Source organism: Fusarium venenatum, assembly GCF_020744135.1.
Source record: "Fusarium venenatum strain MPI-CAGE-CH-0201 chromosome Unknown EDB82scaffold_2, whole genome shotgun sequence".
Lineage (NCBI taxonomy): Eukaryota > Fungi > Ascomycota > Sordariomycetes > Hypocreales > Nectriaceae > Fusarium > Fusarium venenatum.
This window is the reverse complement of record NW_027072130.1, coordinates 1,336,960-1,350,004: the sequence shown is the minus strand read 5'-3', so window position 1 is coordinate 1,350,004 and position 13,045 is coordinate 1,336,960. Positions and strand designations below refer to the sequence as shown.

Sequence of the window (13,045 nt, the reverse complement as noted above, 5' to 3'; positions counted from 1 at the left end):
GTCATTTTGGTGACAGTGTCAGGTACCGCCAATGGGTTTGGGGAATCTCCCAAACCAATACCCAAGCCCAAGCCCGAGCTTGAGAACTGGTCCGAGGACTTGGACGAAGCAGCTGGCGTCCAACTCCACTACATGATCAAGTACAACAAGGGAGGCAAGTCCGGCATGGGCTTTATGTCGGAAGATCCAATCAGCAGTTATGGTATTACAGCCAGGCTGATATTGAAAATGCGGAGGATCTGGTGAACAAGGCTCTTGTGAATCAACATCAGAACCCGATTACTGTATAACAGTATTTTGGGTTCTTTCACTTGGATTATTCAATCCACTCATCTCTTTGTCTTCCTCCAATCCATTTTGCACTCCCCATCATAGAGCGGTTGGGTCGTGGCAACAAACAAAACGTCTGCTTTCGCAAGCTAGCAGCTAGGCTCAATGAGCTGAACATCCTAGCCATCTTCGAATTCATTTCCAATCTGAACACGAAGGGAATAGATGGTCAGTCCAACGTGGCCGATACGAGAACAAGCAAGACTTGTCGCGAGGTCGACCGAAAGATGCTCCTTGATGAGTCAAAAGGCGGGGAATCTTAGCCCAGAAGTTGGCTGGGACCGCCCGGAGCTATGGCTCCCCAGGATGCCTTTGCCCCTGGGAGGCATCACCAGTGATCGTGTGGTTTCCCGCCCCAACCGGACCCGCGATGCGATTAGCGTGTCAGACCCAGAACAACCCCTATCCTGCAACACACCAGGATCGGCATTCACCTTTGGTCCAACGTCAGAAGACAACCCTGGATGATATAAAATGGCACCTTACTGCTATTACATATATGAGCGGTGCTGCTGGATATCCTGATCTACTCCCGGACCATGACGACATTAATCCCGAGGAGCAGGAGCCCTCTCTACGGAATGTGTCTAAGAAAGTCAACTGAAAGGGGACTTCAGCTCCTTCGTATGTCACAATAGCTCGTAAACCATGAGACGCTACTTGACCCCTGAGACATACGAAAAGGGTAAAGAGGAGAGAGCCGACAAGTTCTCAGAGTTTGAAAAACGCCTTGTCAAAAGCAAGCCAGTCATTTCGAGTTGGACGATGAACAGTCCTCTTGAGTTGGACCACGAATAGTCCCATTTATACCAGATATAACTCAGAAAGATGAGAGAACCTTTGATTTGGAGATTTGTTGAAAATTTGATCTGCGCGGACAGGTTAACATTTGTTGAAAACCTAGAGGAAATTGAGAAGACCTGGGCGAAAGCTTAAGTGCTTGTTAAAAAAAAACAATAACTCAGAAAGATACATGCAATCACTAGATTCATCACAGAAGAGTAGGACTTGTGAGCATCCTCGCAACGACGCCGACTAGATGCTAGTCCAGCAGTCGTCTGGAAGTGGCATGACGCTACTGTTAATACTTTGATGCTATTCAACATCATGTCAACGCGTTCAAATAAGTTTCATCTCGTCAAAGTATTGGCTGGATGTGACCAATACTGCAATGGGGAAAGATGGAACGATGAAGAACAATGAAGGAGGGGTGATAGATACTCAGGGCCGCATAATCAATGGCGCGCTGTTTCAAAGAGTAAGTCATGCGACTCCTTCCCATTGTCTGGTACGATTCTAATCAACGTCTTTCTACAGAAACAACCGCAGAAGTACGAAGATTGAAACGAAAGTCATGTTCAACTTGACATCAAATGCGACATTGTCAACAATCACACCGAGAGGTATTGATCACGAACATGTCCAATTAGAACCTGGTCTTGTGTGGTAACTGCCGACGGCAACTTGGTCAAACATAATAGTCTCACTGAGGCTAAAATGCTTTATGGCACCGCAGAACTACTCTGGGAGAACATGGTTCTGTTGACGTTGCGGGGTGTCAACCTCGGTCAGACGTACCAGGTGGTTTGGTATACAAGAAATAACGAGGGTAACTGCATCTCGACACAACCTGAGCATTCGGCGCATTGCAACGCAAAAGCCCAACAGCAAAAAGCAACTGCCCCCCAAGTCATCCCGCGAATTAACACTTTGGATATGAACCTTCTTATATTATGGAAGGCCGCCATGCACCACCACCCACAAAATCAAGAAAGAGCTCGCAATCTGTCAATCCTCTGTACTCTTCATTCTCCCTGTCCTGATCCAATCTCCGTGTCGCCTCTATAGCTCTGGCACTCACAAATCAGCGAAACCACCATCGCGAGGAAGGCTCTATGGCACTTATCCCTCATCATGGAGGATGGGGGTTGGATCAAGATATGACGGACCATTCAACAACCTATATCAATGTCATCTGACACTTGAATACACCTCATCCCGATCTATCGGCAAACCGTCACGGAGGTTGGATTAAGAGGAGAATGGAGAGAAGGAAGATTGGATGGGAACGGGGGTGGAGAGTATAGAGATTGGATGGATGCCTGACCGCTGGCTACGCCTGAAACTGAGCATCGGGAGGTAAGCACTCGATGCGGACACCGAAATGGTAGAAGCAGCGTGCTCTATGGCTACCGTATTTGTTCGTCACGGACAGGAGCCGTTTCCCGGACCTGACAATCAGTCGAAGATGAAGCGTTCTGTCGAGAATGTGGAACATGTCGGTATGTGCCTACTTCCATTTACATGCTTGCTCAGTATTTGTAAACTAACTATCTATTCTCAGGCCTCTTCATCCCCACTGCGGGCCATCACTTCCGTGAGGCCCAACGCACCGCCAGTTGGGGTGAATAGAGGAATGGCGACTATATAAGTTTTTCTTTCAGGATCTATTGCTACCGCACTTGTCCCCTATCAACCGAACCACAGCGGCGTAGGATCTGTGGATATTACTACACCCGCCGACTATCAAAACAACGAGTGCACAGTTACCCGTTGCAACCAAATTTGTCCAATACCCAAACATCTAAAGTTAATAGGGAAGAAATTTGGATGAACTATCACCAGCGCAAGACTGCGATTCGAGGAGCTTCGTTGATGAGTACAGCACCTGATGACTATTACGCCAGCACCTATGCAGAAGTGCGAACATCAGACCCCGCCAAGGTATCACACAAGCCATTCTACTAGCTCATGCGTCCTTCGCTCTTGGGTATTTGACCTTGCAGTTGTTCATCGCATCAAAGGTCCATTCCGAGACTTAGCTTTGACCATACCAGCTCCGACGACGAAACGTTTCAATAAGTGAGGAGTTCAGATCTGAGTAACCAAGACCAATTATATATCAGAGACTGATATTTAGTCATTGACTACATCTGCGCCATGTTGTTCATCAACAGCCTGCGATGCCTTCGTTCCTGAGACTGGCGATCGTGCAGTCTCACGTTTTGGTCATAACCCTTTCGTCGATCCCTGGAATCCCACTTAGTAAAAGACTAAGAATCACTGGTTGTACAACGTCCTCGGCCAAATCTACAATTCAAACGTACTCATGCCTCATTTCACGTCACGGCTCTTGTCAGCTGCTATTGGGACGTTCTTTATGCTAACACCACAATCGTATCCGCGGAGATCCCTGACGACAGGTTCGAATATAATTATTTTGTCACTCCCACCTAGGCCTGTCAATGTCCGTGTTGGGGCCATATCCAAAACGATGCGATTATATACCTCTCCAAGGTACTCCAGAGAGGAGCGAAGAAGGGTACAGTTCGGCTAGAAACCTGACAGGGAAAGAATGAAGGGTATCCAGGACAACAACATCATTTAAGATGGTGACTATTCAACTGAGCCGTCTAATCAGACGCAACCTACTGCCGCCATGTCTACTCTCCCGTCTGAGTGAGGGAGAGGCCCCAGTAGCTGTAACAACATGACGAATCTTTTGTCAGTGAAGGGCGACGAGACCTTATAAGGCCATTTGGCGTCCGTCACGCAGAACCTTTACCTGAAAAGGTGATAACTTCTTTTCGCTTGCAGATATAAATGTTCCGACGGGATCAGATTCGTCGCGATCCCACCCTAACATCAGAGCCGATTACTGTGCTTTGTGTTCTTTCGAGGTTCGCATTGGTGATCAAGCTATTGCTCTCATCTCAATGGACTATCCTCGTTAGTGCAGGATACCGCCATGAAATAAGAGCAACATGCATCTTGTCTCTCCAGCGCCCGTGGAAATGTCATATGAAGGAGGCTTTCTGTCTAACGCCGCCCTCGGGAGTATGCTGAGTCTTGAGAATCAAGAAACGAAGTCCAAAACACTCCAATCTGTACTGGTACGGAACGATCGAATGCGGAACTGGTTTGGTTTCCACACGTCGAGATGGCAGTCTGGGTATCATGTCAGCATCAGCTACGGCTGAAAAACCCCGGGCCCTCCTCAGGCGGCCTTTGCCCCTGGGGAGGCATTACCACTGATCGCACTTAGCGACATGAGAACGACCCCTCGTCGACCCTTCCCTAAAATCACACGCCAAAGGGTCGACGGTGGGGTCCTGGTCTTTATCAGCCAGCTCCACGAGCTTGGGCACGGAAATGGGGGGGCCTCCAAACAAACTGTCCTCTTAATCATAGGAGGCCCCCTTCAAGTTTCGAATCCCACGTCGTCTCCGACGCCTCTTCAAGAAGAAGAAGGGCAACCGCGGTCGTGATGATGTTGAGTTGGGACACATCTCGCACCCGTAAGTTCATCCCCATCACCTTTCATAACCTCTCGGTGGTAGAAGTAGCTAACCTGTCAATAGTTTCGATGTCTACCGCATTGACAGCAAGGGAAACCGTGTCCCGCTTCCACAGCATCTACCTAGCTGCGGGTGTTGTTGCCGCTCCGGCTCGAGGCGAGACGATTCTTGTGTTGGTATTGTACGGATTGAAGTTGATAAAAACACAAAAAAAAAAAAAAAAAAGAAGGAAAGAAAAAAAAAAGAGAATAATTTTCTCACTAAAGGGTTTTTACCCACCAAAAAAAAAGTGTGAAGAGGAGGGATGGAGGAATGATGAGGAAAGGAGGAAGGGTATGGTTGGAAGATATGGATTGGATAGGTCGGGAAGAGGATACAGAAAATAATGCATTTAAAAACTCTTGCCTTTCTTTTGAATTGATGTGAATGTGATTGAAACCTCGACAAACTTGTCGTACTGTGGTTATTTGGGTCGTCCGTTTCGTTCGAGATTTATGGTTTGGTATGGAGGCATAGTCGGATCGAGAAGTTGATGTGTAGTAGAAAGGTTCTCCGGCTGTGCGGTAAATGGTCGTGACATCTTGAATACCTGAGCACATGTCGAGAACAAGCCACAGGAACTGAGTGTCGTGAATTACTGCATTTACAAAGGGAAGAACATCAATCCAGTCCTCTAAATCCGAACACGTATATTAACCACAGAACATTACACCAAAGTCATAAATCAACAAAGAAATATAGTAACAATAAATAGCATCCTTAGATATCTTCGTCGTCGTCGTTCGCCTTCTCGGCAAGTGTGAACTTGCTCTTTCCAGTCTTCTCGTCCACCTCGTGCTCAATAGCAAGCTTCTGGAGATGTCCGAGGATGTTCTCCAACTTGGTATCCTTGTTGCGACGATCCTTTCTACCAAGGTTATCCAACCATGAGATCTTGTTGAGGATAAAGTAGATGATTGCGATAACGACGGTGACACCGAAAGAGTAGAGCCAGACGATGACAACAGTGACAATGTCTACCCAGCCGTTGCTGCTCTGCTTGAAGTTGTCGTGGATGGAAGGGATTTCTCCTGTGCCGGACAGCCAGCCGAAGAGGGCGAAGAGAGTGGCCAGAATATCGACACCCAGGATGGCGCCGACGAGTTGCCATGATGGCCATGTCTTGCCGCCGCGCGTGACAAAGATGAGCCAGTTCTCCGTGAGGGCGACCTCGAGGAAGAGGATTTCTTGTACGCTTCCAAAGTTTTGAACGATTCCGCCGTTGGGAAGGAACATAGTTCCTCGAATGATCCATGTGCCGAGGGCTAGAAGGATGCCCAGGATAACACTCATGATCCCTGTGGACGTTAGTTTTCGGCGAGAAGTGCTGGATGTGATTGTACTAACAAATCTTGGGGAGCTGCCATTCAACAGGTCTCGGTTCCCAATGCGCATTATCGTAAGCCACGGCTACGGTAGCCAAATCGGCGAACAGGGCGAGGAAGACGATCAGGTCGACGCGAATGGTCTCGTTGAGGATGATCATGGAGAGTGTGAGATAAATCTCGAGGTGGAGGCAAAGCGCGATACGATATTCTGCAGAACAGTTAGCTCGGCGCGATCGGCAATAGGGTATGTGACTCACGGATGTACGACTTCATTCTCGCAAAGATCTGGCGGGCAGTCTTGATAGCCAGTACGATTGTGCTCAAGCCTGGCGCAAGGAAGACGATATCTGCAGCCGCTTGCGCAGCCTCTGAAGCACCTTCGACAGCAATACCACAATCGGCCTTCTTCAGAGAGGGAGCATCGTTAACACCATCACCAGTCATAGCGGTAAGATGGCCTCTCTGCTGAAGCATCTCAACCACAGTGTATTTGTGCTCGGGGAAGACTTCGGCAAAGCCATCGGCGCGTTCGACAAAGTCATGCTGCACGCTTCCAGACAAGCCGCCGTGGATCAGACGGTCCGAGTTGTAGACCTTGGTGCCCAGCGACAACATCTTGCAGGTTTCCTTAGCGATGGCGATGGCATCTCCCGTTAGCATCTTAACTGGAACACCGAGATGCCCAGCCTCGATAATAGTCTGGGCTGTATCTTCGCGAGGTGGGTCGAACATGGACAACAGTCCCAAGAGAATCCAATCGCCATCGTTCTTCTTGTATGCAACACCAAGAGAACGGAAGCCGCGACGAGCAAAGTCCTGAGCCTTCTCTCTGTAAAGTTCGCTGAGATGCTCTGATCCAGGTCCTAGAAGCTTCAAGATAGCCTTAGGCGCACCCTTTGCACAGATAAATTTATCTTGGCCAAGGCGGCACACGGCGGTGATTCGTTTGGAGACAGGGTCAAATGGTGTGAACGATTCGGTTACCCAACCCTGCTTAAGGATCTCTCGGGCTTCCGGGTAGCGCTTCAGCGTAAGGATAGTGACTTTGTCGATGGGATCCAATGTCCTCAGGTTGTGACTCGAGGCAAGGGCTGCACATGCCATCATCCAATTGACGTCTTCTCCTTCGGCGACAAAGGGGTCTCTGATTGAGAGCTTGTTAGCTGTCAATGTACCAGTCTTGTCTGAGCACAAGATATCGACTCCGGCGAGTGATTCGATAGCTGTGAGTTTCTGTACAATCGCCTTCTGCTTAGCCAAGTAGGCTGCTCCGACAGCCAGGGTCGTTGTAGTGACCACAGGCAAACCGACGGGGACACCAACGATGAGGAGAACAAGAGCGTAATGCAACAGGTTCTGCGAGCCAGGAGCCGTGACGCCGACGTGGTGGAAGAAACCGCCGATCTGTTAATGTTAGCTGACAATTCCCAGATATCTAGTGGCAGAACTATACATACCCAGGCAATCAATATCCAGAACATGACCAAAACCAGAAGTGTGGTACCGATGTTGTTCATGATGGCCTTGAAGTGACCTTGATCCTTCGCGCCCTGGACGAGATCTGCTGTGCGGCCGACGAAGGACTGTTTGGCGTTTGTTTGAACTAGACCAAAGGCCTTTCCTCTCTTGCAGCCAGTTGTGTAATAGACCATATCACCTAAATATTTCTCAACAGCCAATGACTCCCCTGTGATGGAAGACTGATCAACAGCAGCGAGAGGGCGGCTTCGATAATCCAGAGGCTCATTCCCATGAGTATGGCCTTGACTTTCTTCGGTATGCTTTGCATCTCCATTGGCTCCATCATCATCGGCCATTTCATCTTCTTCGTCGCTGCGGTCTAGCTTGTCTTCGGCTCTAAGTCGCTTATAGATCTCAAAGTCTTCGGGGCGGGTATAGTCGCAGATAAGTCGAGCGTCTGCAGCAACTGTGCCACCTTCTTCTATGATGAGCTACGATCATGTTAGCACCCTTTTCGGTATGTCGTGTCAGGCAGAGCCATTTACAATATCCCCGGGGACCAATTCTCTTGCGGGAATCTCATGCTCAACGGCATCTCTCACAACATGGCAGCGCATTGCGATATCTCCTTTCAGACTTGCGACGATGTCTGCAGCTTGTTTCTCTTGAATGACTATAGAATGATCAGTGTTGTTCGAGACAGTTCAGGATGAGGATCTTACAGCCGACAAAGGCGTTAAGTAGAAGGATTCCAACAATCACACCAAAGTCGACCCAGTCACCCAAGCCCACAGCGAGCAAAGCAGCGACTTCCATAACTATCACAATTTGTTAGGTTGCTTCCCATGTAGACGTACGGGTGTATCTCACCATAAAGGATAGGACCAGTGAAGAAGCCGAGGAACTTGGCAAACATGTTTTCCTTTTCAGATGTCAATTCGTTCCATCCGGTGACCCTCCTACGCCTCTCAACTTCTTCAGAGGATAATCCGATGGCTACATCAGTCTCAAGCCAGGCCTCGGAAATACCAGTTTTACCAGTGGATTGTTCTTGGTCGTCACCACCACCACCACCACCGAAGCTCCACCAATGCTTCTTCTTGACTTTCCCGCTTTCAGAGCCATCAGCTACGCTTCGGCGGCGGTCTTCGCGATAGTTGCTGATGTAATGGTCGAGGGCGGGATATTCGCCAAGGTCAGGATCAGGGACAATGCTGCCAGCTCGGCCTTTGGAGGCGCGAGAAGCTCGTCGACCAGCATTGGCTTCCACATCGTCGGTTTTCCCCTTGCGACGATGGAAAAGCTTCGACATGGCTGGTAAATCAATTTGTGAAGAATTGGGGTTAATAACAGAAAGCTCTAGGTGCGAGTGCTAGTCCAGTGAATCACAAACATGCACACACTTCGATACAGCTAATTCGAAGAGGCACCGCAGCTGTATTTATTGTGTCTGCAGATAGCTTGTCACCTCATTCAAATAGCTCTTCTAATTTATGTCGCAAGTCGGCATTGTAACCACACGCAATAGACAGCGCATACTCGTAACCCCTCGCGCTCGCGACAATGACTCTATGACATGCGAGCGGTTTTTTTTTTTTTCTCATGCTGGCCGAGTGTTCCGAAAAGTCGGTTCCCAGTCAAGAAAGGAAGCTGAGATGTGTGGTGATCGCATCCCTCCCGCTCACACCGGGAAGCTCGAGACTTGAGCAAAGGGTGGGAGAGTTTCTAGGCCAAGCAAGAGAGACGAAAGTTGATGTTTCGCTACCGAATCGGCAGGGACTTTGGGGCACCCAATACCAACAACTTCCGCTGTTTCGCGGCTTTGAACTATGCTGTATAAGGTTCATCGATTGATATTACTGGTTTTCTGAGTAAAGGCTGACATCCGTCAGAACCGAGAAAACAAAGTTGGTTATTCCCGTCTAAGTGAAGTTCGGCTATGCGGCATCTGGCGATCGTCATGGATAGCTCAGGTATGCATGCGACGCTGAAATCACCAACATCCTCGCCCTGTAGCTATGAGTTGTTTTTGTTTGCATTGAATGTTGTTGCCCGAATTGTCCAGACTGTGAATGGGTCAGAGCTAGAGTTTCATTATTACGTCACCTGAATAATCGCATTTGCTTCAAAAAGGAAGCCGAAGACAACCATGTTCGTTCTAGAAGTCTAATCGAGTGACGAATGAGTGGCTTGAGCTGACTTTCTATTGAACCGGTTTGTATAACCGTCGTAAGGTATCACAACGTATTGGATTATCAATTCCGAAACATGACCGCAGACGGGATCTGCCGCCTTTCAGCATAAACTGTAAGTGAACAGATACTTGTTCATCACCTGTATTACTATCTGAACTTGGTTCTGAAAAGTGGCGGCTGCCTGTCTCGACGGTGCATACACCATGCCCTGAAGATCCCCGAACTGGAGTGTCGGAAAGATCAATACCGTTCGCCGATGCTTGCTTTTTAATGTCGAGATGGAAATATCTGGATGGTTAGTATCAGAGTTGGTCGCATGTTCAATATCACAGAAGATGCAGAGTCAAGTCAAGACTAGTAAATGTAATAGCATTACTACCAGCAAGTTAGCAACCTTGTAAACATGCCGTTTCCGATCCTTTCACCTACTTTCTAAATACCCAAAAGAATAAGTCCAAGAGCAAGAGCAGCAGGGGCGGCCTGAACGAAGAGAATTTTTGTGTTGGCCGTAGTGACGCTGCCGAACACGCCTGCAGCTACAACACAGCCGTTGAAGAAGATCTGCAGCTGCTTTGCAAACACAGGGTTCGGGTGAACAAGCGACCAAATTAGACCGGCAGACAGAAAGCCGTTATACAGGCCCTGGTTAGCAGCCATGGTCTTTGTCTGCTCGGCGAACTCGGCAGTGAGCTTGAAGGTCTTTCTTCCGCGGGGAGACGTCCAAAAGACAGTTTCTAACAGCATGATGTAGCTGTGCAAGGCGCCGACAAAGCCGGTAGTAGCAAGTCCGAAAATGCCCATCTTGAAGGTTTAAATGGGAGGTAGATAGTTGGTTGATGATTTAGCGCAAGATAGGTGGAGTCAATTGACGAGAGTTAGTGGAGGAGAGACAAACGTTGATAAAGAAGTGACGAGAGCTGATAGAAGAGAGTCGCGTTTGATTGTTGAAAGAAATTGACTTTTGAGACATTGAGAGGCTTCGCGATGGTTACAGGCTGGCTGATGACTAATTTTTTCTCTTCTTCCACCTGCGACTACCAACTGCCAAAACCAACTCAAATCAACCCAATTCATGGAAAAAGGGTCATTGCTCAGCTCTGACACCCAGATTTGGAGTACTCGACCGAAAACAGCGGATATATCACCTAAAATTGGTAACAGACAAAACCTTAAATATACAGCATGGGCAATTGGTAGGTCAAGTATCAGGGTGGATGCTTGACGTTTTCGTATCGCGGTTTCCGTACAGATAACTATCCGTAACTCTCAGGGTATCAAAAGAATTGGTGGCTTGGGGGCACAAGAGACGAAATTATTAGGTCAGTTTATGCTGTTTAGATCAGACGTCTTAGGCTCTTTATTTTTGTATCCTAAAGCTGAGAAGCCAACCGCTAACTAGCTTTGAGATATAGACCTCGGCATATACAATTACCACCTCCTATTATTCCTCCTCAAGACAATAAACTTAATAAGCAAATCGGAAATCAAGTCGTTTGTTTCCGTCAATCTCTCGCTGCTCCTTATCCGTCTGGTACTCGGCCTGTTGCTCCGGAGTCATCTGCTCCCAGACCTCGGTCTTCTTCTTGTTGAGATACACAAGCCATTGTCTCTGAGCAATGAAAACAACAACAGCGAGACAAAGAATCGAGATCAACACCTTGTTTCCGTTCTTGTAGTAAGGTCCATCCCACTTTCGGTAGATTTGACTCGAGGTAACGCTTCCCCTGCTTTTTGTTAGTTTCTTTCATTTGATCAAAAAGACGGGAATTACTTACATTTGAACAATGACGTTGTATGTACTAGAAGCAACAGCTCGCTTCTTCACATCGAATGAGTTTTCAGAGATCCAAGAAGATACCAGAGGGTGGAAGTAAGGGTATCCCGAAATGAGGGTGATGATGGAGAATCGGCCCCACTCGCGGCCTTCATCGGGAAGAGTCAAGAGCGCTGTAAGCAACGGAAGAGACCAAATCTCTCCGAAAAGACAGTGGAATGCTCGTTCGTTAAAATACTCTGAACTGTAAGCAAGCGCAAGCATGGTGAAGATCTGAAGAGCTGCAGAGGGCGCAGTAAGCAGGTTGCTGGCCAAAGTGCTGAACTTTCCAACTCTCTTCAATGTCAAAGTCAAGTATGCTTGAACAGGCGATGCTGGAATGTATGCAATAAGACCGATGAAGTAGAGTCCCCAGAGAGAAGGGTCGGTCCATGCATTCTTGACGTCTTGCCATGTCAATGGCTCCTTCAATGCCGTAAGACCCTTGGCGGGATCATCTCGAAGAATACGGTTGATCATGATAACTTCTTCTCGCTCGGTGTACCACGACTTGCGCCAGATCACAGACTTGGTGCCAGTTGGAGAAGTCGGAAGATAGATCATGGAAATGAGACCGATGACAACAGTGAGAAGACCCTCAAGAAGTAGAAGCCAGAACCATCCAGGGTGGCCGCCAATGCCTCGCATTTCGAGCAGTCCGGCGGCGAGAAGTGCCGAAATAACACGGGCGATGTTGAGTGTAGACCAGAAAGCAGCCAGTCGAATAGACAACTCCTTGGAGGTGTAGAAGTAAGTTGCCATGAGGACAACACCAGGAATGAAACCACCCTCGAAAGTACCGATCAGAGCGCGGGTAACATAGAAAGCTGCACGTCCAGTCATAAAGGCCTGAAAGGTCGATACAAGACCCCAGCAGACCATGAGAGTGGGCAGGATATTTTTGAACCCATATCTCTTGGTGAGGAATTGAACAGGAAACTCAGCGAGCAAGAAACACAACACTTGGATCGTAGTACCATTATTGTAGTCGTCGCTTGTTAGGCCAAGGTCAGTAAGAAGGTCGTCTGCGAGAGCATTGCTGATGTTTCCTCTATCCAGTTGCAGACCAAAGAACTATGCCGTGTAAGTTGAATGAGCATCAAACAAGGAACCAAACATAGACGTACCATAAGACATAGCCAACTCAAAAGCTTGAGATCGGTCTTTCGGACGGCTCTCTTCTCTTCCTCGGGGGTCCAAGTAGCCGCGGGATCCCACCGATGGCCGCCTTCATAATCATGGTGAGGTGGTAGCGCGTGGCTCAGTTCAGTTCGGCCGACTCCGATTTGCGATTTATCGATGTTATCCACCGACGTGCGGTCAGCAACCGCCGAGCTCGTCTCAATATCGAGGTTACCCATATTGGAACAAACTGTGGTAACCAATTGAGTTGATTTGAGATTGTCTAGATGTCAAGTGCTAGTTGCTGATGATCTACAAACTTGGGGCTCCCGTCAAGATATATAGTATAACAACATCTACACTTTGACCATAGACACGGTCACTACCTACCGAAAGAGTCTCCGGGATACATACAAATCAACAATAGCGCCCCCTACTAGGTGTGGCGCGATCGCGCAC

The 13,045-nt window shown here is 48.2% G+C and overlaps 5 protein-coding genes across 5 annotated transcripts; 2 read left to right on the top strand and 3 right to left on the bottom strand.

Moving 5' to 3' along the window:
- Positions 1–2,311: 2,311 nt before the first annotated feature.
- Positions 2,312–2,851, top strand: EDB82DRAFT_127005 (uncharacterized protein). The gene is made up of 2 exons (XM_025733292.2): positions 2,312–2,612; positions 2,675–2,851. Exons 1-2 carry the CDS (start codon positions 2,495–2,497, stop codon positions 2,740–2,742), a joined length of 186 nt encoding a protein of 61 aa, XP_025584213.1. The 5' UTR covers positions 2,312–2,494; the 3' UTR covers positions 2,743–2,851.
- A 1,535-nt stretch (positions 2,852–4,386) lies between these two features.
- Positions 4,387–5,062, top strand: EDB82DRAFT_127036 (uncharacterized protein). The gene has a single exon (XM_065607033.1). It carries the CDS (start codon positions 4,598–4,600, stop codon positions 5,012–5,014), a length of 417 nt encoding a protein of 138 aa, XP_065464524.1. The 5' UTR covers positions 4,387–4,597; the 3' UTR covers positions 5,015–5,062.
- Positions 5,063–5,267: 205 nt separating this feature from the next.
- EDB82DRAFT_126880 (uncharacterized protein) lies at positions 5,268–8,930 on the bottom strand. Its single transcript, XM_025733290.2, has 7 exons — positions 8,327–8,930; positions 8,179–8,274; positions 8,002–8,129; positions 7,453–7,947; positions 6,253–7,399; positions 6,015–6,203; positions 5,268–5,965 (listed from the first exon to the last, which is right to left on the bottom strand). Exons 1-7 carry the CDS (start codon positions 8,766–8,768, stop codon positions 5,388–5,390), a joined length of 3,075 nt encoding a protein of 1,024 aa, XP_025584211.1. The 5' UTR covers positions 8,769–8,930; the 3' UTR covers positions 5,268–5,387.
- Positions 8,931–9,645: 715 nt separating this feature from the next.
- Positions 9,646–10,616, bottom strand: EDB82DRAFT_126903 (uncharacterized protein). Its single transcript, XM_025733289.2, has 3 exons — positions 10,081–10,616; positions 9,791–10,026; positions 9,646–9,741 (listed from the first exon to the last, which is right to left on the bottom strand). The coding sequence occupies exon 1, from the start codon at positions 10,450–10,452 to the stop codon at positions 10,084–10,086; it is 369 nt and encodes a 122-aa protein (XP_025584210.1). The 5' UTR covers positions 10,453–10,616; the 3' UTR covers positions 9,646–9,741; positions 9,791–10,026; positions 10,081–10,083.
- A 1-nt stretch (position 10,617) lies between these two features.
- Positions 10,618–12,989, bottom strand: EDB82DRAFT_126877 (major facilitator superfamily domain-containing protein). Its single transcript, XM_025733288.2, has 3 exons — positions 12,592–12,989; positions 11,427–12,538; positions 10,618–11,375 (listed from the first exon to the last, which is right to left on the bottom strand). The coding sequence occupies exons 1-3, from the start codon at positions 12,823–12,825 to the stop codon at positions 11,117–11,119; spliced, it is 1,605 nt and encodes a 534-aa protein (XP_025584209.1). The 5' UTR covers positions 12,826–12,989; the 3' UTR covers positions 10,618–11,116.
- Between the last annotated feature and the right edge of the window lie 56 nt (positions 12,990–13,045).

Bases quoted from the DNA above. Each gene is read 5' to 3' on its own strand.
- EDB82DRAFT_127036 (XM_065607033.1), top strand. From the start codon at position 4,598: ATGATGTTGAGTTGGGACACATCTCGCACCCGTAAGTTCATCCCCATC.
- EDB82DRAFT_126877 (XM_025733288.2), bottom strand. From the start codon at position 12,825: ATGGGTAACCTCGATATTGAGACGAGCTCGGCGGTTGCTGACCGCACG. The intron at 12,539-12,591 runs GTACGTCTATGT...TACACGGCATAG, and splicing joins TGAGTTGGCTATGTCTTATG to TTCTTTGGTCTGCAACTGGA. The intron at 11,376-11,426 runs GTAAGTAATTCC...AACAAAAAGCAG, and splicing joins TACAACGTCATTGTTCAAAT to GGGAAGCGTTACCTCGAGTC.
- EDB82DRAFT_126880 (XM_025733290.2), bottom strand. From the start codon at position 8,768: ATGTCGAAGCTTTTCCATCGTCGCAAGGGGAAAACCGACGATGTGGAA. The intron at 8,275-8,326 runs GTGAGATACACC...AAATTGTGATAG, and splicing joins CACTGGTCCTATCCTTTATG to TTATGGAAGTCGCTGCTTTG. The intron at 6,204-6,252 runs GTGAGTCACATA...ACTGTTCTGCAG, and splicing joins GAGAATGAAGTCGTACATCC to AATATCGTATCGCGCTTTGC.
- EDB82DRAFT_126903 (XM_025733289.2), bottom strand. From the start codon at position 10,452: ATGGGCATTTTCGGACTTGCTACTACCGGCTTTGTCGGCGCCTTGCAC.
- EDB82DRAFT_127005 (XM_025733292.2), top strand. From the start codon at position 2,495: ATGGTAGAAGCAGCGTGCTCTATGGCTACCGTATTTGTTCGTCACGGA. The intron at 2,613-2,674 runs GTATGTGCCTAC...ATCTATTCTCAG, and splicing joins CGAGAATGTGGAACATGTCG to GCCTCTTCATCCCCACTGCG.